The 21,994-nt window shown below is 43.8% G+C and overlaps 1 protein-coding gene across 3 annotated transcripts in view; it reads left to right on the forward strand.

Moving 5' to 3' along the window:
- Positions 1-21,163, forward strand: part of kctd16b (potassium channel tetramerization domain containing 16b) — a 66,569-nt gene extending 45,406 nt beyond the window's left edge. The window contains exons 4-5 of one of the 3 annotated variants that reach the window (XM_053442447.1): positions 1,634-1,670; positions 20,768-21,163. In XM_053442447.1, coding sequence (XP_053298422.1) covers positions 1,634-1,670; positions 20,768-21,163 — 433 coding nt within the window. Of the gene's footprint in view, positions 1-1,633; positions 1,671-13,280; positions 13,315-20,699 lie in introns of all 3 variants that reach the window. The other 2 variants (XM_053442446.1, XM_053442445.1) reach the window with 2 other exon arrangements.
- Positions 21,164-21,994: the final 831 nt, after the last annotated feature.

Raw genomic sequence — 21,994 nt, forward strand, 5'->3', positions numbered from 1 at the left:
ACAGAAGTTACAAATACGCACAGATGCATTGAGACGCACACGCACTCAGCAGCTGCGCGAGAAGACGGGCGGCTTAATGACACTTTGCGTGAGATCAACTGTGGAGACGCTCCGAGAGTCACGGTGAGCCAAAGCTGTTGTAGCTTATGACACACACACACACAACACACAAATTATATAAAACAATTAATTAACAATACCTTTGAAACAAATATTTAAGTGCCCTATTCCTTTTTATTCTTTCCATGAGTGTCAACTTGTTCCTGGCACTAGCCGGACACTTTGTGTACTCACTAGTCCTGACACTCCACTTTACTGCCAATTACTTTTGGGCTCTCTCATTGCTCCGAGGGTCTCTCTCGCCCCCTGCTACGTGTCTGCATTCATAAGTGTGGACAAGAGAGCAAGAGGCAGCATATGTGTGTGTGCGTGTGTGTGTTTGCATGCTTACATGAGGGGGAACATTTGTGATGTGTGTGTGTGTGTGTGCGTCTACGGTAGCTGTGCCCCATTTCATCCATCCACCCATCATGCACAGTCCCTAATGAGGCCCCCGGGAAGCTGTCCAGAGCTTGTGGTTCTCCAAAAACGGCTCCTGTCCCAACTCCATTTCAAAGCTGTTGCCTGCGAGGCCCCGCAGCCTTTGAACCACGATGGTCGGTAACCAGCAGTCCAACTTTGTCACGGCCCTTCCTGACGTTAACACCATCAGATTTGGCCTAAATACCCTAATGAGGTCTGAAATAACGTTGCACACCCATTTGTTCACACACAATTTTTGCACAGACTGACAAACCACACACACAATGTGGAATTATAGTTTGTCCAAGCTGTTACTTTTCCATTTTTCCCTCATTACTCTGTCGATTGTGCGTCATCGTGAGTGGCAGGAGAAGAGAAGCAGTTGCGACTGGAGACAGAGGGACCACACAGAGGGAGAAATAATGTCTCCAGTTTGAACAAAATGCCTGCAAACGGGCAACACAATGGTTTATTGGCAGAGAAGCAAAGAGAAAAAAGGCTGGGGAAAATTAAACAAGCAAATGAAAGCGAAGGAGGCTGCCAAATGTGCCAGCATCCACGTGTAGAGATTTACAGTGGGTTGTGTTAAAGAATGTCACTTCCCCTCAGGCAGTACCCTATTACTCTTGGTTCACCGGCCATGCCTCTTCTTGCACATCCTGTCCTGTGCTGTTTTCTTTAAGCCCTCCCTGCTGGGAATACTCCAGGTGAAATGGGACAAACCGCGATGAGCCGTTCACCGGTGATGCTCCAGACTGAGGCACTTCACGTGGAGTAGATGCTTGGATGGAGTGTAAAGAGGGAAGAGCAGTTCTCAAGTTCACGTAGTGTTTTGTTTTCGCAGAATTCATGGGGATGAGATGTTAGACTCGCATGAGCAAGCGCTCTCGCAGCCATCTGCACGGAGAGAGAGCCATTCACAATGCTGAAGGACGGTGTAGTGGTACAGCCCCATCTTAAATGCCTAAATTGAAAATGATCTTTGCTGGCCTCAGACCCAATCTCTCCAGAGCTCGTCGCATCTGATTCCTCCCTCAGCTTTTCCTCTCGATAGAGGAAAGCTATTGTGGACCATGTGGCCACCTCCTTAAAAAAAGCAAAGCGGGTCAAGTAAAGAAAGAGTGCCTGATGGAGTCAGAGATAAAGGGGCCAAGTACAGAGAGTCCTGCCAGGATGGGCGAGGATTTAACACCATGATAAGGTTGTATTGATCAGAAGCCTCGCAGTCTGTATACCTTCCTGAGCCAACAGCTTCCCTTAATCTTTTGATGCTTCTACTTTACAGTCAATCCTTTCATCACTCCGACCGTCCACCCTGGACATCCGCGTCAATTCCGTCTTAATCCAGAACGGCTGGCGTTTCTGTCAAACTCGGTTTTCTGTGATCCAGAAGGCATCCTTGCCTTCTCTTCTCTGTAATGATCATCTTCTGCTGTATTTTAGATTCCAGCCTTGATTGTTTCCGACAGTGCTCACTCTCGCCTGCGTCATGCACATGCAAAGGCTTCCAGGGCCACGGAATGGTCAACACATTCACTGCCCCAAACACTTGAGCGTCGAGTTGCAGAATCCTCCGGGGAAATCAGGGCCAGTTCCATGAATTGTTGAATTCAAGTGGTCGCATGGGGCCGTGGCTCATGAACTCCAGAGGAGCCGCATTCAGCAAAAAGGCGGAACGGCAATAACCCGTTTGTCGCACTCGTACACAACATGCGTTTCCCTGATGTATACAAATGTGATAAGGCTGCAGCACTGAGAGAGAGGCTTTCAGGGAGATACTCAAACGTGTGCTTCATTCTCACAAGTCGAAACGTGTTTGAACAGTAAAATTGATTGGATGAAACGCGTCAAATAATTACCATTCACCACTGGCTCAGGTAAATAGACACTTTACAGATACGTGGCCAATCATGTCGAGCCATTAGCGCTGAAGGCTGTTGCATGAATGGATACACATATGTGCCACTTTATTCCACCTCCTTGTTGTTGTGAGCAGCTCAGTCGAGCAGACACTCAGGCAGACAGTGTTGAAAGTTTAACTCACAACAAGACAGGATGTGACTCAATTAACTGAACGCTGTATTATCGCTGCTGCTCAGAAACTGGCAGCCTCCTGGGATTTTTCCCAGCACCAACTTGTCGCCATCCTTCCGAGGATTGACAAACGTAAACAGCAGCGGCTGGTGGTCGCGGTTGAGGATAAAAACGTCAAAGGAATGAGAAATGTCAAAAAAAAAGTCAAAGCCGTGACTCTTGTTGAACCGTTACTGCACACTGATGAATCCAGGACACAAACATCCAGGATGTTCTGCAGGCTGAAGGAGGGAGCTATCTGCTAGTAAGTAGGTGTAAGTGATACACGGGCCACTGAGCATGGAAGGAGGCATGAATGTTTTATAAGATGAGGCGGGTAAGTACTGTACACAGCTCACGTCTTGCGTCATGTGCAAAAGCTATACTGGATGGTGCATGGGTCTGAGTATATTGTTTTTTTTTGTCCCTTAGCTCTGATGTGTCCCTTAAAACAGGCGGGGATACTAGACCGGTGTCATTATTAGGTTTAGACACAAATGAAGCTCAGCCAGGTTTAGAGACAGATCATGGTTTGGGTTAAATTAGCTGTGTCTCAATTCAGGAGGTGGCTCCTACCTTTTAAGAACAAATAGAGTGCTCCATTTAAAAGTGTCCTTTGAATGAGTCCTTCCATTCTTGAGCAAACGAAGGGCCCATCGAAGGAGGGTGCATCCTTCTTAGGCCGACCTATCCCAGGATTTATTGCGCACTTTGATTAGGCTAATGATGCGATGGCTAGAGACGGACAAGCTGATGGCTCCGTAAACCAGATCACCTCATTTCGTCTTGGCCTTCACGGACTACTAGACTGCGTCCTTTGAAGGATGCATCCACCGATATGGGACACAGAAAGAAAGTAGGCTTTCTAAGGTTAGAGAACCTTTATCATCCGGTTTACGATCAAAAACACAACGTTAATGTGGTTAGAAGAAAAATATGAGAAGTGTCAAACTAGAAACAAACACTATTCCTTGGTATCAACATGTATAACTTGTTAAACACATAAATTCATAGTGTAGACTTTGCATATCCATACTCTAGAGAGCTATTGTTACGCTGCTCAAGTAGCTATGGGTCTTGTAGGAGAGGAAGAATAACTTGACCTGTGCCACGTGAAATTAAGAGAAGAAGAAGTGGGGAAGCGGGACAGATGATAAAGTAGCCCAAAAGTGAGCCTGGGTAAAGAGAGAAGAATGGAGAGAGAGTCTGTGAAGACACTCTGTTATGTTGGCAGGGAGGGGTAAGAGGGGTCAGATGACAGATTGGGGAAACAGAATGGAGACTGATAGAGGATGGATGAAACCAGGGGACGGACACAGAGTGAATCTCGCATCGGAGAGAAGAGGAGAAGACGAAAAATAAGTGACAGTGAGGCTCAGTGCTGCTAATGGCGAGCAAAATTAAAAACGTCATCAGTTTAAAAGGATGAAAAATGAACGATCATTCTTGCAAATGATGATAATGGTGGAATTAAAATGAAATAGAGCACCGGTTAACCCAAGTCTGCGGGAAGTCGTGCAGATATAACTGAAACCATCACAGAGTCAGCAGAGTGTCAGGATTACGACAGTCATGGGGAAACACGCAGTAATCTACATTTTCAAAGTAACCTTCCCAACTGTGTGTGTGTGTGTGTGTGTGTGTGTGTGTGTGTGTGTGTGTTTGTGTTTCAGTTGGATAATCAGTGAACGTGTTTGTGACAGAGGGATAGAGATAGTGACTGATGAGCGCTCTGCATAGGCAGAGATAAAGCCTTTGTTCTGCAGATTACTACTGTGTGTTTGTATTGACATCATCTGCAGATAATTCATCACTGGACCAGAGCACTTTGTGTTTGTCAGGCGCAATATGCAGTGTGCACTTTTAATACAATACCTGTCAACATGGAAAAGTGTGTGCATATGTGTGTTCACATGTCTTCGCATATTGTCCATATTGTAAACTCTGTCTTTGTTTTTATATTGTAACACACCTGAACACAAAATAAAACCTATATAAACACACAGAGCACATACCTGCAGCACATCTCAAGCGCTAATTTGACATGTTAAACAATGTCTTCCATTAAATATCGAGACTTGCTATCTATCTATTCAAATGTGTCCTGCCAGAGTTTCATTATTAACCAGAAGAATTTTGAGCCTTCTCATAATTAATAAAAAAAACTCTAAGTTGGTTTTGTTTTTATCACAGTGTGCAGCACTATTTTCCACATCCTTGCTCAGACTGTTGCATGTCAGAGAAACATCTTGTGCTTGCTTCCAGTCGGATCACAACATTTCATAGAAATCAGATCATTCGTTTTTGCCATCAAACAAACAGACAAAAACAACTTCCTCTGCAGACGTAATGAATCACATATTTTCCCCTTTGTGTTTGTCTGTGTGTTTTAAAACTTGTCTGTTTTCTAATCACTGAGGGAAATATTATAACTTGAACTTTCATGGGCACCAGGGGACATGTCATCTCCTTATTACTCCTGTCTACTAACATTTATTACACGTGTTGGGAGTTTATCTAAATACGACTTTGAGAGGTTGCCATTTCTTCCCCTTCCCCAAATTCAACCCCTTAAGGGAACCCAAAGGCAAATCTCATGGCTCCAAGTTGGCTTCTCTACAGCTCAGGAGTCAAAAGGAAAAGAAAATACATATTATACGATTAACAAGTTGAGCAACACATCTCCCTTAAGTCTCAAGTATGACTCGCTAAATGTCATGTCTCACCTATTTCTTCTAGTGAGTTTTAAGAGCAAAATATGTGAAACATATCTGACGGATAAGAAACTATCAGATGTGTTAATTTAAGGCCTAGGACACAAATTGTGATTTGTGAATATGGGCTTTTATTGATTGATCGATTATTAAAACTGCCGGCTGTAGCTTATGTCTTTTTTTTGTGATGTTTCTCACCCCGTTCTTAATGTGTCAGCATTTTGTAACCCTCAGGGCCAGTTTTACACTTTGCATCGATCTCATGTTGCCATTCACCGTTTAATTTATACACATTTAAGTAACATTGAAGTGTGTCGTCCCAAAGGTGTAATCAAAGGTTGATGAAAAGTTACAAAGAATAGATGGATGATTAGTCAATGGAAGGATCAATGGTAAAGTAGTAATGGAGAGGTGGTAGTTTGATTGACAGCTCTGTGGATTGATGGATAATTCTATGGAAGTCATTGCATTACGAGAGGACACGGCCCTGGGAGAGAGTAGCTCTTCAGCTAGAAGACAAATGACGTTGTGTGGTGAAAGCCAGGAGCCCCTGGAAGCCATAGGACCGACCATCCTTCTCTCAACCAGGAAAAACATTACCATTGGAACATGGAATGTAAGAACAATGTACCAAACAGGGAAAACCTTTCAAATAGCACAAGAGATGAAAAACTATAATCTTGTACTAATGGGCATCAGTGAGGCAAGATGGACACAATCAGGCCAGAAAAGATTAATGAGTGGAGAGCTGCTGATTTACTCGGGCCATGAAGATGACCATGCCCCACACACAGAAGGGGTAGCCCTCATGCTATCAAGAGCCGCACAGAGAGCACTGATAGAATGGGAGGCCCATGGACCAAGGATCATCACAGCATCGTTCAGAACAACAAAGGAGAAGATAAAGATGAATGTCATCCAATGCTACGCACCAACGAACCCCAGTGAAGAAGAAGAAAAAGAGGAGTTCTACGACAGGCTTCAGAACATCCTGGACAAATATCCAGAGAAAGATACCACCGTCCTCATGGGTGACTTTAATGCAAAGGTAGGAAAAGTAAACATCGGATATGAGGAGGTGATGGGAACACATGGACTTGGAGAAGCAAGCGAAAACGGAGAGAAGTTCATGGATATCTGCGCACTGAACAAGCTTGTTATCGGAGGCAGCATCTTCCCACATAAGAGGATACACAAAGCAACATGGGTATCACCAGACCACACAACAGAGAACCAAATAGATCACATCTGCATAAGCAAGAAGTTCAGAAGATCACTACAGGATGTGAGAGTTAAAAGGGGGGCAGATGTAGCATCTGACCATCATTTGTTAACTGCTAGACTGAAACTCAAGCTCAAGAAGAACAAGACGGAGACAACAGCTAACAGACAGAAATACAACGTGAGCCTATTGAGGGACGCAGAAAAACAAGGGGAATTCAGACTGAAACTATCAAACAAATTTGACGTTCTCCAGGACCTACTGGAAGACGAAAACAGCATCGACAGTCAGTGGCAACATATTAAAGACGCACTAATATCCACATGCCAAGAAGTGGTTGGCTACAGGAAATTCCAGCAAAAGGAGTGGATATCTACAGAAACCCAAAAAAGAATCCAAACAAGAAAAGAGAAGAAAGCACTAGTGACAAACAGTCGTACAAGAGCATCCAAGGCAAAGGCACAAGAAGAGTATACTAATATCAATAGAATGGTTAAGAGGAGCATTAAGGCGGACAAGCGGAAATACATCGACAACCTAGCCGAAGAAGCAGAGGAAGCAGCAAGAAATGGAAACATGAAACAGTTGTATGACACCACCAGAAAGCTGTCGGGCAAATACAGCAGGCCACAAAGACCGGTCAGGGATAAAGAGGGAAACAGCATTAAAACAAAGGACGGACAACTACACAGATGGGCAGAACACTTTGAGGAACTGCTAAATAGACCCCCACCAGTAAACCCACCAGATATCCCACCAGCACAGACCGACCTCCCCATCAGCTGTGACATACCCAGCAGAGAGGAGATCAGGAAAGCGATACAGCAGCTGAAGAGTGGGAAAGCAACTGGGCCAGATAACATCCCGGCAGAAGCCCTAAAGGCAGACGTTGGTATCACGGTGAGCCTGCTGCATCCACTCTTCAAAAGGATCTGGGAAGAAGAAGAGATACCATCTGACTGGAAAGAGGGCCTTATTAACAAGCTCCCAAAGAAAGGAGACCTGGGAAACTGCAACAACTATAGAGGGATCACCCTACTCTCTGTGCCAGGCAAAGTGCTAAATAGAGTCATCCTGGACAGAATGAAGGATGCAGTTGACCACCAACTGAGAGACGAGCAAGCAGGATTTAGAAAGAATAGGTCCTGTGTCGACCAGATTGCCACTCTTCGCATTATCATAGAGCAGTCACTAGAGTGGAACTCCCCACTCTATGTCAACTTTGTCGACTACGAGAAGGCATTCGACAGTGTACATAGAGAGACCGCATGGAAGTTATTGAGACACCATGGAGTGCCCACTAAGCTAGTGAACATCATTGAAAACAGCTATTCTGGAATGACCTGTAGAGTGATACATGATGGACAGCTCACGGAACAGTTCCAGATCAAGACTGGGGTCAGACAGGGTTGTCTTCTATCCCCATTCCTGTTTTTACTAGCCATTGACTGGATCATGAGAACAACAACAGAACAAAGGAAGAACGGAATCCGATGGACATTATGGACCCAACTGGATGACTTAGATTTCGCAGATGACCTGGCACTACTGTCACATAGCTACCACCAGATGCAAGACAAGATCAATACACTCGTAGAGACTTCCTCACAAGTAGGACTTAACATCCATGAGGGAAAAACTAAAAACATAAGGATAAATACAACTAGTACGGAACCGATCACCCTTGGTGACACCATGTTAGAAGAGGTAGAGTCCTTCACCTACTTGGGGAGTATCATCAGCAGTCAGGGTGGTACAGATGCAGATGTAAAAGCTAGGATAGGTAAGGCAAGGACATCATTTCTACTTCTCAAGAACATCTGGAACTCTAGAGAGATACGGGAAACGACTAAAATCAGAATCTTTAACTCCAACGTAAAATCCGTCCTGCTCTATGGGGCAGAGACATGGAGAATCAATAAGATCACAATAAATAAAGTGCAAACCTTCATAAACAAATGTCTCAGAAGAATCCTGAAAATCTACTGGCCAAACAAGGTCAGCAACAACGATCTGTGGACAAGAACAAAACAACCCCCAGCAGCAGACGAAATTGGACGAAGAAGATGGAGATGGATCGGGCACACATTACGCAAACCAGAGTCAAACACCACCAGACAGGCTCTGACCTGGAACCCTCAAGGAAAGAGAAGCAGAGGACGTCCTAAAAACACCTGGCGCCGGGACCTTCAGGCAGACACAAAGAGACTGGGAGGCACCTGGTCGCAGATAGAAAAGAACGCCAGCGACCGTGAACTCTGGAGGTCCCTTGTCGACGGCCTATACCCCAGCAGGGGTGCTACAGGCACTAACTAACTAACATTGCATAGATGATCAATACATATGTTTTTTTATCCACTAGGCAAGTGCTACCACTCAGCAGGATTATTTACATGTGTGACCCTGAGGTTTTCTGTAGGACCAAAAAGATCTGCATTTGTCATATTTTAATCTTTCCCTATAAACAGACTCATTAAAAGAGAAGCGGTAAATAAAACCAGTAACAGCAGGAGCACTGGTGTCGTGGCGTTCAGCGTGAAACAGACGGATCAGAGTCTCTCAGAAAAAAGGATCATTAATTTGCAGCGCGATGAAAGTTTGAAGTGCGCAGTCTGGATGTGGAGGATTGAAAGTGATCATCTGCACAAGTATTATTAATGAATGAAGAGGCCGCCGCCTGTTTAATAAAAGGAGTGTTTTTGAACGTGGAAATGAGGCTTGATTAGTAATCTGTGGTCTTCAAGAGGAATGTTTCACTGAGCCTGCGTCACTACAGCTACTCTGAAAGGGCCCCGATTGTTACTTCTCCATGTCACATGTTAATTGGTTATTTTTGCTTCTAGTTAAACTTTGTAAAACGTCTCTTCTTGCCATCTTCATTCTTTCCTGCTGCTTTGCCTTTTTATTCACCTCCTCCAAAAATGATTTCTTACACACAATAAAAGCCGGTGACAGTGGTTTGGTTTTACATGTGTCCTCGAAAGTTGAGGCAATTTGCCCTAGAACCTCTTGTGTGGAGAGCCTGCCCGTGTGACATATGGTGAATTAAACTGTGGTTTTGAATTACACAGGCTTTAAATAAGAAAAACACTTAAGATAAAAAAAAAAATAGAGAGGCAGGGAGGGCAGGAGTCAGAAGACTTAGAGTAATGCTGCTTCTAGATACGCACTAAACTGCAGATATTCTCCTGAAATCATACAAGGAATGTCTGTATGAGCCCGTATGAGAAATACAGCAGGATCATGTTCATATTCACCGTGAACAAGTGAGTGTCGATGAGGTTTCTAACACGCAAAACTGCACAGAAGCTAAAAGAATACAGGGACGTGGCATCCACGTAAAAAATGACAAGATATGTGATGACTTTTGGTGATAAGATCTGATGCCAGTTCTCCTGCTACCAATCTGCTCCACCCAAACTGACCTTATTGCTGTGGAAATGTTTCTGTTGTTGTGAGCGCGCCTGATCTTCGCCTGTGTTCCTCATACTGTACTTAAAAGGCAACTATGGAAATTATCTGGTAGCATTTGAAATGAATTAGATTCGATGATGGGGCAGAAGATGAGGCAAAGGGGGGAGATGATCCTGAATTTGCTTGGTCTCCTCTAAATTTTAAATGGGATAGAGAGAGGAGCTGTTGTGAGGATCCAATAAGGGACAGGAAGAGTAAGAGGGAGAGAAATGGGCTGCGAGAAACTCCTGTCGCTACATAGTGTCACTCTCTGGAGTGACACTATGTAGCACCTGCTTGGAGGGAAGAGAAACATTTCCTCTCAGCAAGAGAGAAGATGCGTGCTGTCTTTACTTTGAAAAGGACTAATTATACCACATCAAGAGAGAGACAGAGACGAGAGGGAGAGAAAAGGGTGGAGGTAGAAGTTGTTAATTTTTGTTGTGTATAACGCAAACCCTGCAATAAAAGCTCGAACCAACAATCTGCTTAGACACACAGGCTGCTTGGATTCTGTATATGCTGAAGCTTCATTAGACAGCTGACATCTTTGTCCACAGCTCGTTCCCGGGGGCCAGGGACAGTTTAATCAATATCTGACCGACTGCGTTTCTTCCCGCAGCTAAAAACCAAAGAGCCGGGATGTAAAGCGAGGTCGTGCAGCAGCATCCGTCACGTTGAAGCGTCCTTGGGCAAGACGCTGAATCACTGCTAACTCTAATTGCTCTTCATTTTGACCTTTGCAAAGAGGAAGGCACGCGAAAGAGGAGTCCCCTCCTTGGGAAAAACACATTATCACGTTCTTATTTCATTTAACCTGCGAGGACATTGGGTCGTGCCACCGTGCTGCGAGCTGCACGGCTAACAATCCAAAGAAGGGTGTCTTTGTGGGCTCACAGAGCGTTTGAAATAACATTCATCTTGAGGCAGCGAGATCAGCTCTGAACAAGAGAATACACCCGGGTCTCATTCTCCCTTTTTTCTGATTGACTCTATGACGCTACACACTTTCTTTCTCCCACTTATTCACTTTGTTTTTTTTTACTAAACCTTCAGACTTTCCCTGGGATACTAGTAATACCATGAGAGCCATTGGTAATTCAGTTTTAAATATTCTAGTCCATCAAAGCCATTTGTCTTCCTATTGTACAAACTGTGCTGTAACGGCACGATTTAAGGCTTACACAGTATAGACAAGAGGGTTTATAGAGAAAGGCTTGTGACTTAAATTGTTATCCTTGTGGTACAATGTTCTTAAGTCGTCTGATCAGTTCTCATGCTGCAGGCAACATACAGCAATATTAATATGAAGCATCCAAAACCAGGCCCAGTCAATATCAGAATAGCTTGCTCTTAAAACGTGGGTGAACTTGAGTATTAACCTAATTTTATATGCCTGTTGTGTATTGACAGAGAACTACTTATACAGAAACTTTAAACCTTTGCACAAGCGTAGACATTTGAACAAACCTTTCTTTCTTGTACTCACCGAGAGCCGACTCCAGCCTTGTGAAGTGTGACACTGAGGGATTGGACTCAAAACGTACAGATTACTCAGGAGACGACCATATCTTAGCCCACAGTCCAAATGATGAAACTCAGTCCAGAGAGTCACACACAAGGAGGCTATAGAGCTTATATCCACGAGGGCAATGGTGACAATGTGGCAGTACACAAACAAAAGAGCACACTACCTACTACGTAAAGGGTTTCTTGGTGGGAAGCACAGGGACAGGAACTCAACAGGTAACAGGTGAGAAGCTGTCAAGTGACTTAACAACAGGAAATGTGCGTAACATGTCAAAATAAAACAGGAAATGAAAAGACACAGTTATCGTCAGTGTTTGCTCTGATTCTATTTCCATCACTTCTTTGTCTCGACTTAAGCAAGAAGAATCCTACCCTGCTAACCCTGGTTTGTCTGAGCAGTGTTACCTATACAGGGCAGCCTAGAGGCTACAGTCAATCAGAAAATGACCGGAGGGTTTATTGTTTCTTCTTGTCTTGTAACACAATGAAGCTTTTGGTGAGAGACCCACACCACCACTCGCTCCCGGCAAGAAATACACTTCAGCGTCAGAGAGGAAACTTAAATGAGCATGTTTATTGTCAGGACAGAGTCTTTTTAGCGAAGGCATAAGTGACACAGATATCATTTAAAAAAAACATGAGACACATATGTTACAACCTCTGGTCTGTGCTACCGAATCACATCATCACCATATCAGAAACGTCAGGTCAAAGCTGCTGTTATCTTCCTATCCTGTAAGTGGTGCTGGCTGCCCATTTGTAGAAATCCCTTGATGGTAATTTAACCACTTAAGGTAAATCAGTGATTTTGCGAGTAAATGAACGACTTGTTTCCGTGAGGTGTTTTATATTTAAAAACAAATCTAATTTACAGCAAAGACTTTCATGGTTTCGTACTGTAGCAACGGATTCTGAGTGCAGGCGTGGGCGTAGAAACACCATCATGTTGCTGAGAGTCACGAGTGCCTCTGCCATTGTTTGATGCTTCACACAGGGACATGCACCATAAAAGAGTCATAGCCACAAAGCCTTTTTGAGTTTGACTGACCTTTTCTAATGTAACCTTTATTGGAACATCAGGTTCAGGTGTTTCTGAAAGTTTTAAGACAACCTATCAAAGTGATGAGTCTAACTGAGTATATACATGAGGTAGGTTCGGGGGAACGTGGGTAAACAAAACACTGAGATAATCTATGAGTTCATCTTCTTTGAGATGTTCTTACTCTTTTAATGTGAGATCCCAAAGCAAATGTTCTTTATTTCCAGAAATAATTAATGAGTTAATCTTCTTTATGCACAGTGCTAATTGGAAAATAAGACCTCCATCGAGTTGTCTCCCTGCATCTGAAACAAGAAACCTTTGTCGACATGAAGAATAAGGACTGATAGACCAGATGGTTCAGAGAATAAACTGAGGAAGCACAGGGGAGGGGAAAAAAATGGAAAGCCTCTAATGGAGGGCAGAAACCTTCATCTGACACAGGAAGGCAGAGGAAGAAGGGCGAGACTGAGGCAGAGACAGGAAGGCGGGAAGAGGGAGCGGGACACGGGAGCGGGGAGATGCAGACGGTAGAGTCGAGGTGGGAGAAGGAGTGATAGATAGGAGAGGTTTATTTGTTTTTATTGTGCCAACATCATTTATCTCCGGTGAACAGCATCCCAGTGCTGAGAGGCTGGATGACAGAAATCAATCAGAGGGCAATCGTCCATACACTGCCACTGATGTGCCAGCCCATCGATACAGGCATTAGGAGAGGAACGGTGAGGGAGGGATGCAAGGAGAGAGAGAGAGAGAGAGCGGTGACAAATACAGATAAAAGAAAAGATGGGCCAAAAATAGATTCAAAGCGAGGACTGGGAGAAAAGGAGGGGAGTAGTTTTACCCTAAAAATGACTGTTCTTTGTGTTTTGCCAGCAGTCGGTCAAAGGTCCCTTTGTGTTTGCATGACCACGAAACACTGAAGCGGTTGTAGGCATTGTTTTGCTCTCAGCTCTGCTCAACAACAAAAACTCAATTATTTCTTTCCCCCAGAACGAGTCGACATAATGAGGTAAATATTTGAGTCTGTTTGCACTCAAATATTTCAATACTGTGTGAACAAAAGTGTTGAATCACGCTGCACGAGTTGTTTGGATACATTCAAAAGTAATTTTTTTATTCCTACTCTCTTTGAACTTACAAAGTTCAGCGGTGGGGATGGAAGCAGAACAACCAACAGAAGTGAAACCAGGAGAACTGGTGACTGTACAGAGCAGAGGGAGGGGGGGGGGGGGGGGGACATGACGTACACATTTCTGCTGGAGAAAGCACAGTGTTTTTGTTTACTGCAAATATGAGATAGTGGGAGAAGAAGCTACCAACTCCGCCGTAGCATTTATTCTTCCATTGACTACAACCATTTTCATGTATCCGTAAAATCAACGACTGAGTCAAAGGAGTTATTCTCCCGTGCAGTTTTGTGTCTGCCTTTTAAAAACATCATCAACACGCCCACTCGTTTGAGAGAAATGTCTGGAGCATCTGACTTGAATACTTTCATTTGTTTTCTCAAACACATGTCCTCTACACAATTTCCGGAGACTTCTGTGCGTGTCTGAAAGCAGATAGAAGGAAAAGTTCACAGAAAAATGAAAATGCACTCATTATCTACTCACCATTGTGTTGATTTGTGATGGGTGAAGTGTTTGAGTCCACAAAAACCTTTTGGCATGTACGGGGTAAACAGTGTGGCAGCCAAATCCAAGTAACTGGAACCCCTTCTTCAGGAATAAACAGCAACTCCTGAGAAGCCTAAACTCCTTTGTTGACTCAAACACTTCACCCACCCCACCATCGGCATAGTGGTGATTAGAATGTGAGTGAATTTTCATTTTTCTATGACCTATCCCTTTAAGTGTGATGTCAGGCAACAAATATGACACGAGATGTGTTGGTGTAGAAAGTGTGTATCAGTGTTTTATTGTGATGTACAACAACCTGCATTGTACTTGTGCAATCATCATAAATATTAACAGAGAATTGAACTGTCGGAATGTTTCAGATGATATTACACATGCTGCTCGATCATTCAGGAAAATCCTCAGACCTGACAGCTGATGCGAGGACATTACAATGACATGACATGAAAGAATTATGTTTAAGCTTGATTTATTCAGTGTGTGCAGTGTGTGCAGTGTGTGCAGTGTGTCTGTGTGTCAGTGTGTTGACTCTATTTAATTGTAAGTGTAGTGTAAGTCAGCCAGGTCTTCTAACTGACCACAGCTGGCATACGTTGTTGAGATTCCTGCTGAGATCAATACATCAGGGTCAGTAGCACCTGTCAGAACGCGTTGTTTGTTTGTGTGCGTGTGTGCGTGTGTGTTTGCGTGTGTGTATGTGTGTGCGTGTATAAGAGCGTGTGACACTCATTAGACTTCTGTCACAACCTCCTCCTCCTTTTCCCTGGATGAGAAACAACATGAGATCACATGAATCAACTGCTGCACAAAACAGTAGAAGACAACACACACACACACACACAGAAACAGTTACACACACGCAACACAAAGCAGGAGTGTGCGTACTGAGTGATGCTGGCCAGAGGCACAGCCGACAGTCTGACACCTCTGATGACATGAATGGGAACCCCACCTGACAACAGCCTCCCTTTTCCTGCCCAACAGCGTACAGATAATAAATCCAAGGCCAAAGTCACTTCTACGCTGAGGGATGACCATAGGCACACACACACACACACACACGTGCATACCTCTCTGTTACACACACACACCCACTACAACATGTATGATGTATGTGCAGGGAAGTAGGCTGCACGGGAACAAACCGACCTACATCTTGGCTCTCATATATTGTGCATCACATCACATGTGAATACTCTATTTACAGTGAATGGGAAAGCGTGTATTTATACACACACACACACACACACACACAGACACACACACAAACACACACACACATACGCACCCACATAAACATACATTCCACCCTGAAGGAAAGCATGACCTTATCCCCCCATGTGAGGAAAGAATGCCACAGTGTACAGTATATTATATGTCACACAGATTATATACTGTCAATCAATGCATGCAGAAAAAACAGGATCAAGGCCTGAGCCTGAGCACATTCAATTCTAGTAAAGATTTCATGAGCAAAGTGAGATTTTTTTTTTACCTAATCGGAAAAGTGGGCATAAAAGAGACGGATTGAGACACAAGCAAAATCTATCGCAGACCTTGATTTTATTTGTTAAGCCTCGTTTATCCAGGGTGCTGCTCGACAAGCAAAAAAGCTTCCCCTTCAAGTTGCCTCAAATTTACACAGTAAACACAAACTCGCACGAGAGCTGCTCAATACAACTTAAATCTTTCCGCTTGGTCCCAGGGGCAGGTTGGAGATTAAGTGCCTTGCTCACGGCTTAAGGCAAAGAGCTCCTGAATCACTTCCTAGGCCAGTTTTTAGTCCGAGGGTCGGCGTTTGAATCGAAATAGCAAAATGGTCCGTCTCTATAAAGTGCTTTTTCTAGTCTTGACACATTTAGCACGTGGAATGGGGAAGATTGGAATCGAACTGCTTACCCTCTTGTAGGAGGACAACCCGCTCTAGCCCTGAACCGCTCCTCATTTACTCTCCTAATCATACGCCCGCTTGTGTGACCTTTAGTCAGCTGTTTTGTTTGCAGTCTAATCCAACACAAATTAGAAATATACAGATAATCGCATTTCAGTTTAAATAGATTAGATTTTTTAAAGCTGACAACAAAAGAGAAAAACACATCTACCGTGTACTGGTATGCATTGTTTTCTGGCTTATTTGTATTTCTAAATTTCATAAATTTGAAACATTTACCACAGTAATATATCCAATGATAATACAAAAGCAGGGGGCGGTTGTGAGGAGAAAGATGTTAAAACATAGGCTTAAAAATATCTCCACTGTGTCCAAAAGTAGCAGTGACGTCAATGAAGCAATGCAAACAAGAGTGAGACTGGGAATTATCACGAGTAATGGGACAACTTGTAAAACAATCACCAGTACGCAGGAACGTTATTCCCATTAGGTATTTTTCCTGTCGTGTTAAGTCATATGGTTATTTCTAAACAAGCTTTTTCTCCTTGCAGATAATTTTGAATCTGTCACCGATATCTCCATTTGGAAGGGAATGAAACTCTAAATTCGACAATAAATAAATTCCAGACAGAAAAACATCTCTAATATTATTCTGTTGCAGCCTCATGTTGATTGAAATGAGGGACGAACGAGTGGGTGGAATTATTTTAATGATATAAATGTTAACCGAATGGTGACTTAAGAAAAACAGCATTCATTTAAAATTCAGTTCCATTCTTGCACCTCCTTCTCGCCTCCTGTGATTGATTCAACGTCTTTCCAAACATGCTGACTTGTACGTGGGCGTGATTGACAGGACACGGAGATGCCCCCCCCCCCCCCCCCCCCACGACGCCTTCTGACTAGTATGAACGATAAACCTCAGGTTATTTTTGAGTGAGTGGATCATTCAGTCTATCTGTCATGAGGAGAAAATGCAAAATTCTTGGCAGCTATAGCGCTTAAATACTTTGTCTATGACTGGACAGGACATTCTCTAATAATTTTTCAGTTTTTCTAATGAATAGAATAAAGACGATGATTGAATTAGGTAAGATCTGCACAACCAGCGTTTTAATGTGCCAAACCACCAACTTACACAGGACATGAACAAGACCTCAGCCTATTAAATGGACCGCTCAGGCATGATACAGTGGGACTCGCTCACTACAATGTGCATTCCTCCTCAATATAATTAAAACCAAGCAGCTTGTGAAGCAGCTTTAGCCTTTCAAACACCAAAGCCTTGACCTTTAACTATGGCACCTCTGTTGTTGTTGATGCTCCTGTCATCTTGCTATGATTAAGCAAATTTGGATGAGAGGTGTCTGATTTATCAAGGTTGAGGCAAATGTTTTGAGCCTTAATTGCTGCCCCGTGCAATGATTATTTCTGGGCTTGGATACATTTTCATTAGATTCGATTGATAGAAATCACTTCAGACGGATGGAAAATGAAAGGATAAAGTCTAAATGACTTAACGTAAACAGCAGTTTATATTTTCATTTCAATTAGTATCAGTATACTGTACATTAAAGTAGAAATGTTATGCTCATACTCAGGTTATTACTTGATCTAAAGTTAAAACAACACATCGCTTTCCCCACACTATCAATTGCTGCAGCTCCTCTTTGTAGCCTCTGTCTGAAACACTGGTTTTAGCTCCTGTCTCTTTAAGGCACCCCTCATAGGCAAGCCCAGTCAGCTCTGATTGGCCAGCTAGCCTACTCTGTTGTGATTGGTCAGCTGCCTCCACTGCATGGAATTCCAGGCTCCGCCCTCCGTTTAACTGGCTGTGTTTCGTTCTCTGTCGGGGGGGGGGGACTTCGGACTTTTAAACTTTGCAGACATTTTTACATACAAAGAGGGAAAAGAAAGGGGTAAAAACTGAAAAAAACATTTCTCTCTTCAAACATCAATGAGGAACTGTAGCTGTGCGAACTTACAGTTTCTTCCCCTTCTATTATCAGGGGAAATTGGTTTTTACTACTAATATAACTGTATGTGCTATGATGCATCAACACTGCATACTGATACATCCCTTTAGAAACATAATGAGGGTGTCAGTGTGTGGAAGAGGGTAGCGACACCACTCAGTGACACATCAGTCCCTCTGAATGGTGTCCTCACTGGAGCTATTTGCCAGTCTATTTGTCATGAAGCAAATGGTTTTTCTTAAGGTTTGACAGGGAATCCAATTGGTCAAGATGATGAATCAGATCCCTCCCTGGTAGACTTCAGTGTTAGCGAGGCTAATAGCAACTCACAATACCTGTTTATTCAGGCAACATGTCACTGTCAAGATGTACAGCATGAGCCGCATGAGGTCTGTTTAATTACCAAATGCTAAAGTTTAATCAGAAGGTCATACATCCTGTGAAAAGACACAATGCCTGCGCTTACACACTCACAGGCTTGGCAAGTTTCTTTTTAGACGTTTATTACTGCAGCTCCACCATCATCCCATCGGCGTTTTTAGACTGGCCTCTGGCAGATTTAACAATTCCCAAAAGCATGGGGCCATTTCAAAACTCCAAATGTGAGACTACATCCCATCAATCAGAGGGGGCCCCTATCCGCTCATGGCATAAATTATCTTATGTGTCCCTAGACAAAGATTTGGAAGAGACACCACTGCACAAATCACGGGTTATGTTCTCTCACCTCCCTGCAGTTTAACTTTATAATGAAAGCATCTCTTTATCTGAGGCTGATGCATTTTTAATTGAGTGTTTAACTTCAAATTACGCTTACACAGTACGATGGTGTGTTTTATTTAGTGCCTTTGTTTTAGACCTGCATCTATGTGCCGTTGAAAGCTGTCATAATCAAAGAGATTCAGGGCTGGCGAAGACGGCAGAAAATGGTATCTTCCATTTGTGTCACAGCCTACGGGTCATGTTAAGTTCATATACAGTAGGCAGCAAAGTATGTGCTTTTATATTTAGTGCTGTACTGAATGTTAGTCTTTCTGCCATCTTGACGAACAGTGTGAATCAGCACCAAAGGCATCCAAGAGATATTTCATCTATATATACCCACATAAATGTAGCTGTGATACACGGTGGCCATTCATGAGTGGTAGTCGGAGGAACATTGGTTGGATGAGTCGATTCCTGCCCTGCCGCCTCTCTATAAACACACCGAATATGCTGCTGAGGACAAAGCGAATTAAAAAAGCAGGGGGGCATTTATTTTAAGCAGTGTTATTTATAGTCCGTCTTGTTTGAAGTGAGATGCTCAGCAGCACATACAAAGAAACTGCGGTACTATTGAGCTTGATGAATAGAAGACACATGAAAAGCTGAATCGTGTGTGTGTGTGTGTGTGTGTTTGTGAAAAATGGTGAGGGGCGGAGCTCTGAATCGTGAGTGGGGGCAGCGTTGCACGTGTGTGTTTACCTCAAGGGTTTTGATCTCTTTGCCTCACTAAACAGAGAAGAGTCCATCAGCAACAGATACCCCTTCAATTATTCAGGAGGTTAGCATGAAAAATAAATGGCGGTTTCCTGCAGGGAGAGGTGTGGTGCTGCTCTGGTCTCTCTGAATCTCTCAGCCCACCGTACACTCACACAGAGGCTAGGCCGGGCAATTGATTCCATTCAGCGATGATTGTATATACTGGGTAGTTTTCTTTTTAAAGTCTCCAATGAATCCTAACGCCTGTTATCGATCTCACAACAACTCTCCCAATCTTTTTTATTTGGAATCAAATCATAAATGTGTGGCGTTCCTGGGTTTAATAGACCTTATGAAGAGTGCAGATGAAGAGGCACATAAGTTGTTCGGTCTTTCGTTGCACAGAAAAAGGGTTTGCTGGTTGACAATCAGGTTGCATGTTCTCCCTGTGCCTTTGGGAGAAGCTCTGGGTTCTTCAACTTCCTCCCACGAGTAGGTAAGGTTCAATTGGCAGTAGATGTGAACTTAAGGCAATTTTTGTCTTTGTTTGTTGATCCTAAGACCTGTCCAGGGTGTAGCCCATTTCTCTTCCGAAATCAGCTGGAATTGGCCCCAGAAATGAGGTTACTCCTCAAAGGATAAGCACTATAGCAAATGGATTGATAGTTGGAAGTTCTCCGGTGAAAAAAACAGTTGAATGCTTGTAGAGTTTGATGTCGTTCATCTCCAAATTGACGGCCAGAGAGTTTAACAATTCTCAACAGATACCGTTGCCTTCTAGGTTTTAGCTTGAAAACATGTGGAGTGTGTAAATCTAGACATTATGTCGCTGTCAAAGGTTTTAGCTTTCCCACTTCCTTCATGTGACAGCAGGGATCTATGGGGGTCGTTCTTTGAACAATACAGGGTTGTCACGCAGCCAGCCGGCTCACTTCCATGATTCGACTGGAAGCAAGCCAGTTGTTCCTGATGTCATGTCACTTTGTTCTTGGTGATAATCATTTGGCATTAGCTAACTTGTCGTTTTTGTCTGACGTAAGGGGTTCCATTCTTCTCCTGTCTGACTAATCTGTGCCTCTCTTTGTGCTACCGTGTCATTTTTCCAAGAGAAAAGGTGGGAAAAAGTACCAGTGCAAAGTATCTAACGTTAGCTTCCTATCTGCTTCTCTCTCTTCCAGGTGGCCAGTCTCGTTGGTCCTCCACTCCTTGTGACTGCTGCTGCAAGAACCACAAGGGTGACGGCGAGGGCGAGAGCGGCACCTCCTTTAACGAGCTGTCCACCTCAAGCTCCGAGAGCCAGTCAGAGGCCAGCTCTCCCCAGGGAACAGTCATCTGTGGGCCGGTGAGCCGCCAGCCTCACCCCCACGCCAACGTCCAAACCCTCGACAGGCCACTAAAAAAGGGCCCCGTCGCCATGCTCCAGCAGTCCGACCATCGGCGCAAGAGTGACCTGCTGCGCACGCTAACGGCAAGCTCCCGCGACACCAGCACATGCAAGAAAAGGCCGGCGAAAGAGAAGCTGACGGTCGAGGAGGAGCTGGATAAGTGCATTCAAGACTTCCGCAAGATCAAGATCCCCGAGAGGTTCCCCGAGAGGAAGTACATGTGGCAGGCCGACCTGCTGAGAAAGTACCGCATGTGAGCCAGGTGACAGGAGAGAGCGAGCAGCAACACGAGGCCAAGGATCCGTTTACATGTTTTTTGATCTTGACTTTTGCAACAAAAAGGGAGAAAACACTAAACTCATTTGAATCTACGTTCTGAGGGGGAAGTTCACCGTTTTGTCAGGAGGTTAGAAATCCACAAAGAAGGGAGAATGAAACACAAAAAAACAGATTCCTATTGACGTATGTATGTGTGTGTGTGTGTAGTTTAGGCACTCTGTATGTACTGTAAGTGTGTGCTGTACTTTGCTGAATGCTTCAGAGCTTTGAATAATTTATCACTGAGGACCAATCACAGGGGGCTAAAGACATTCTCTATGAAGCCATCAAATGAACAGAGGGCTTGCAAATGGCCACACAAGGAATTAACGATGGTTTCTGGACTGCACGTGCTGTCGTCTGTCATCGTTTCACCGAAGAACTATCACAGGAACCACAGTTTTAGTCCATGGATACAAACACTGATTTAGTATGTGAATGTGTGTTTGTGTGTGTGCGTTTGTGTGTGTGTGTGTTGCACCCAGGTGGCCTAGAGGTCACGGATAAATCTGCATCAGGACCCATTAATAATGCATGCTGTCCCGACAGTGCTCTCACTATAAATACACTCAGAGGTCTTTGCTGCCAGGGGAGCGTAAACAGCTGGGTCAATTACTTTACTTTTTTGGCAACATCTGCGGACCTCCGCGGCAGGAGGAGGTGCCATTTCATCGCAATTAATTTCCTCCGCACAATATCATTTATATTGCACACGCACCCCAAGTGAGTCAAATTGCAGCGCACTGCATTGATTTTTATTTTTTTTTGCT

This window comes from Pleuronectes platessa, chromosome 15 (genome assembly GCF_947347685.1).
Source record: "Pleuronectes platessa chromosome 15, fPlePla1.1, whole genome shotgun sequence".
In the NCBI taxonomy this organism is placed as follows: domain Eukaryota; kingdom Metazoa; phylum Chordata; class Actinopteri; order Pleuronectiformes; family Pleuronectidae; genus Pleuronectes; species Pleuronectes platessa.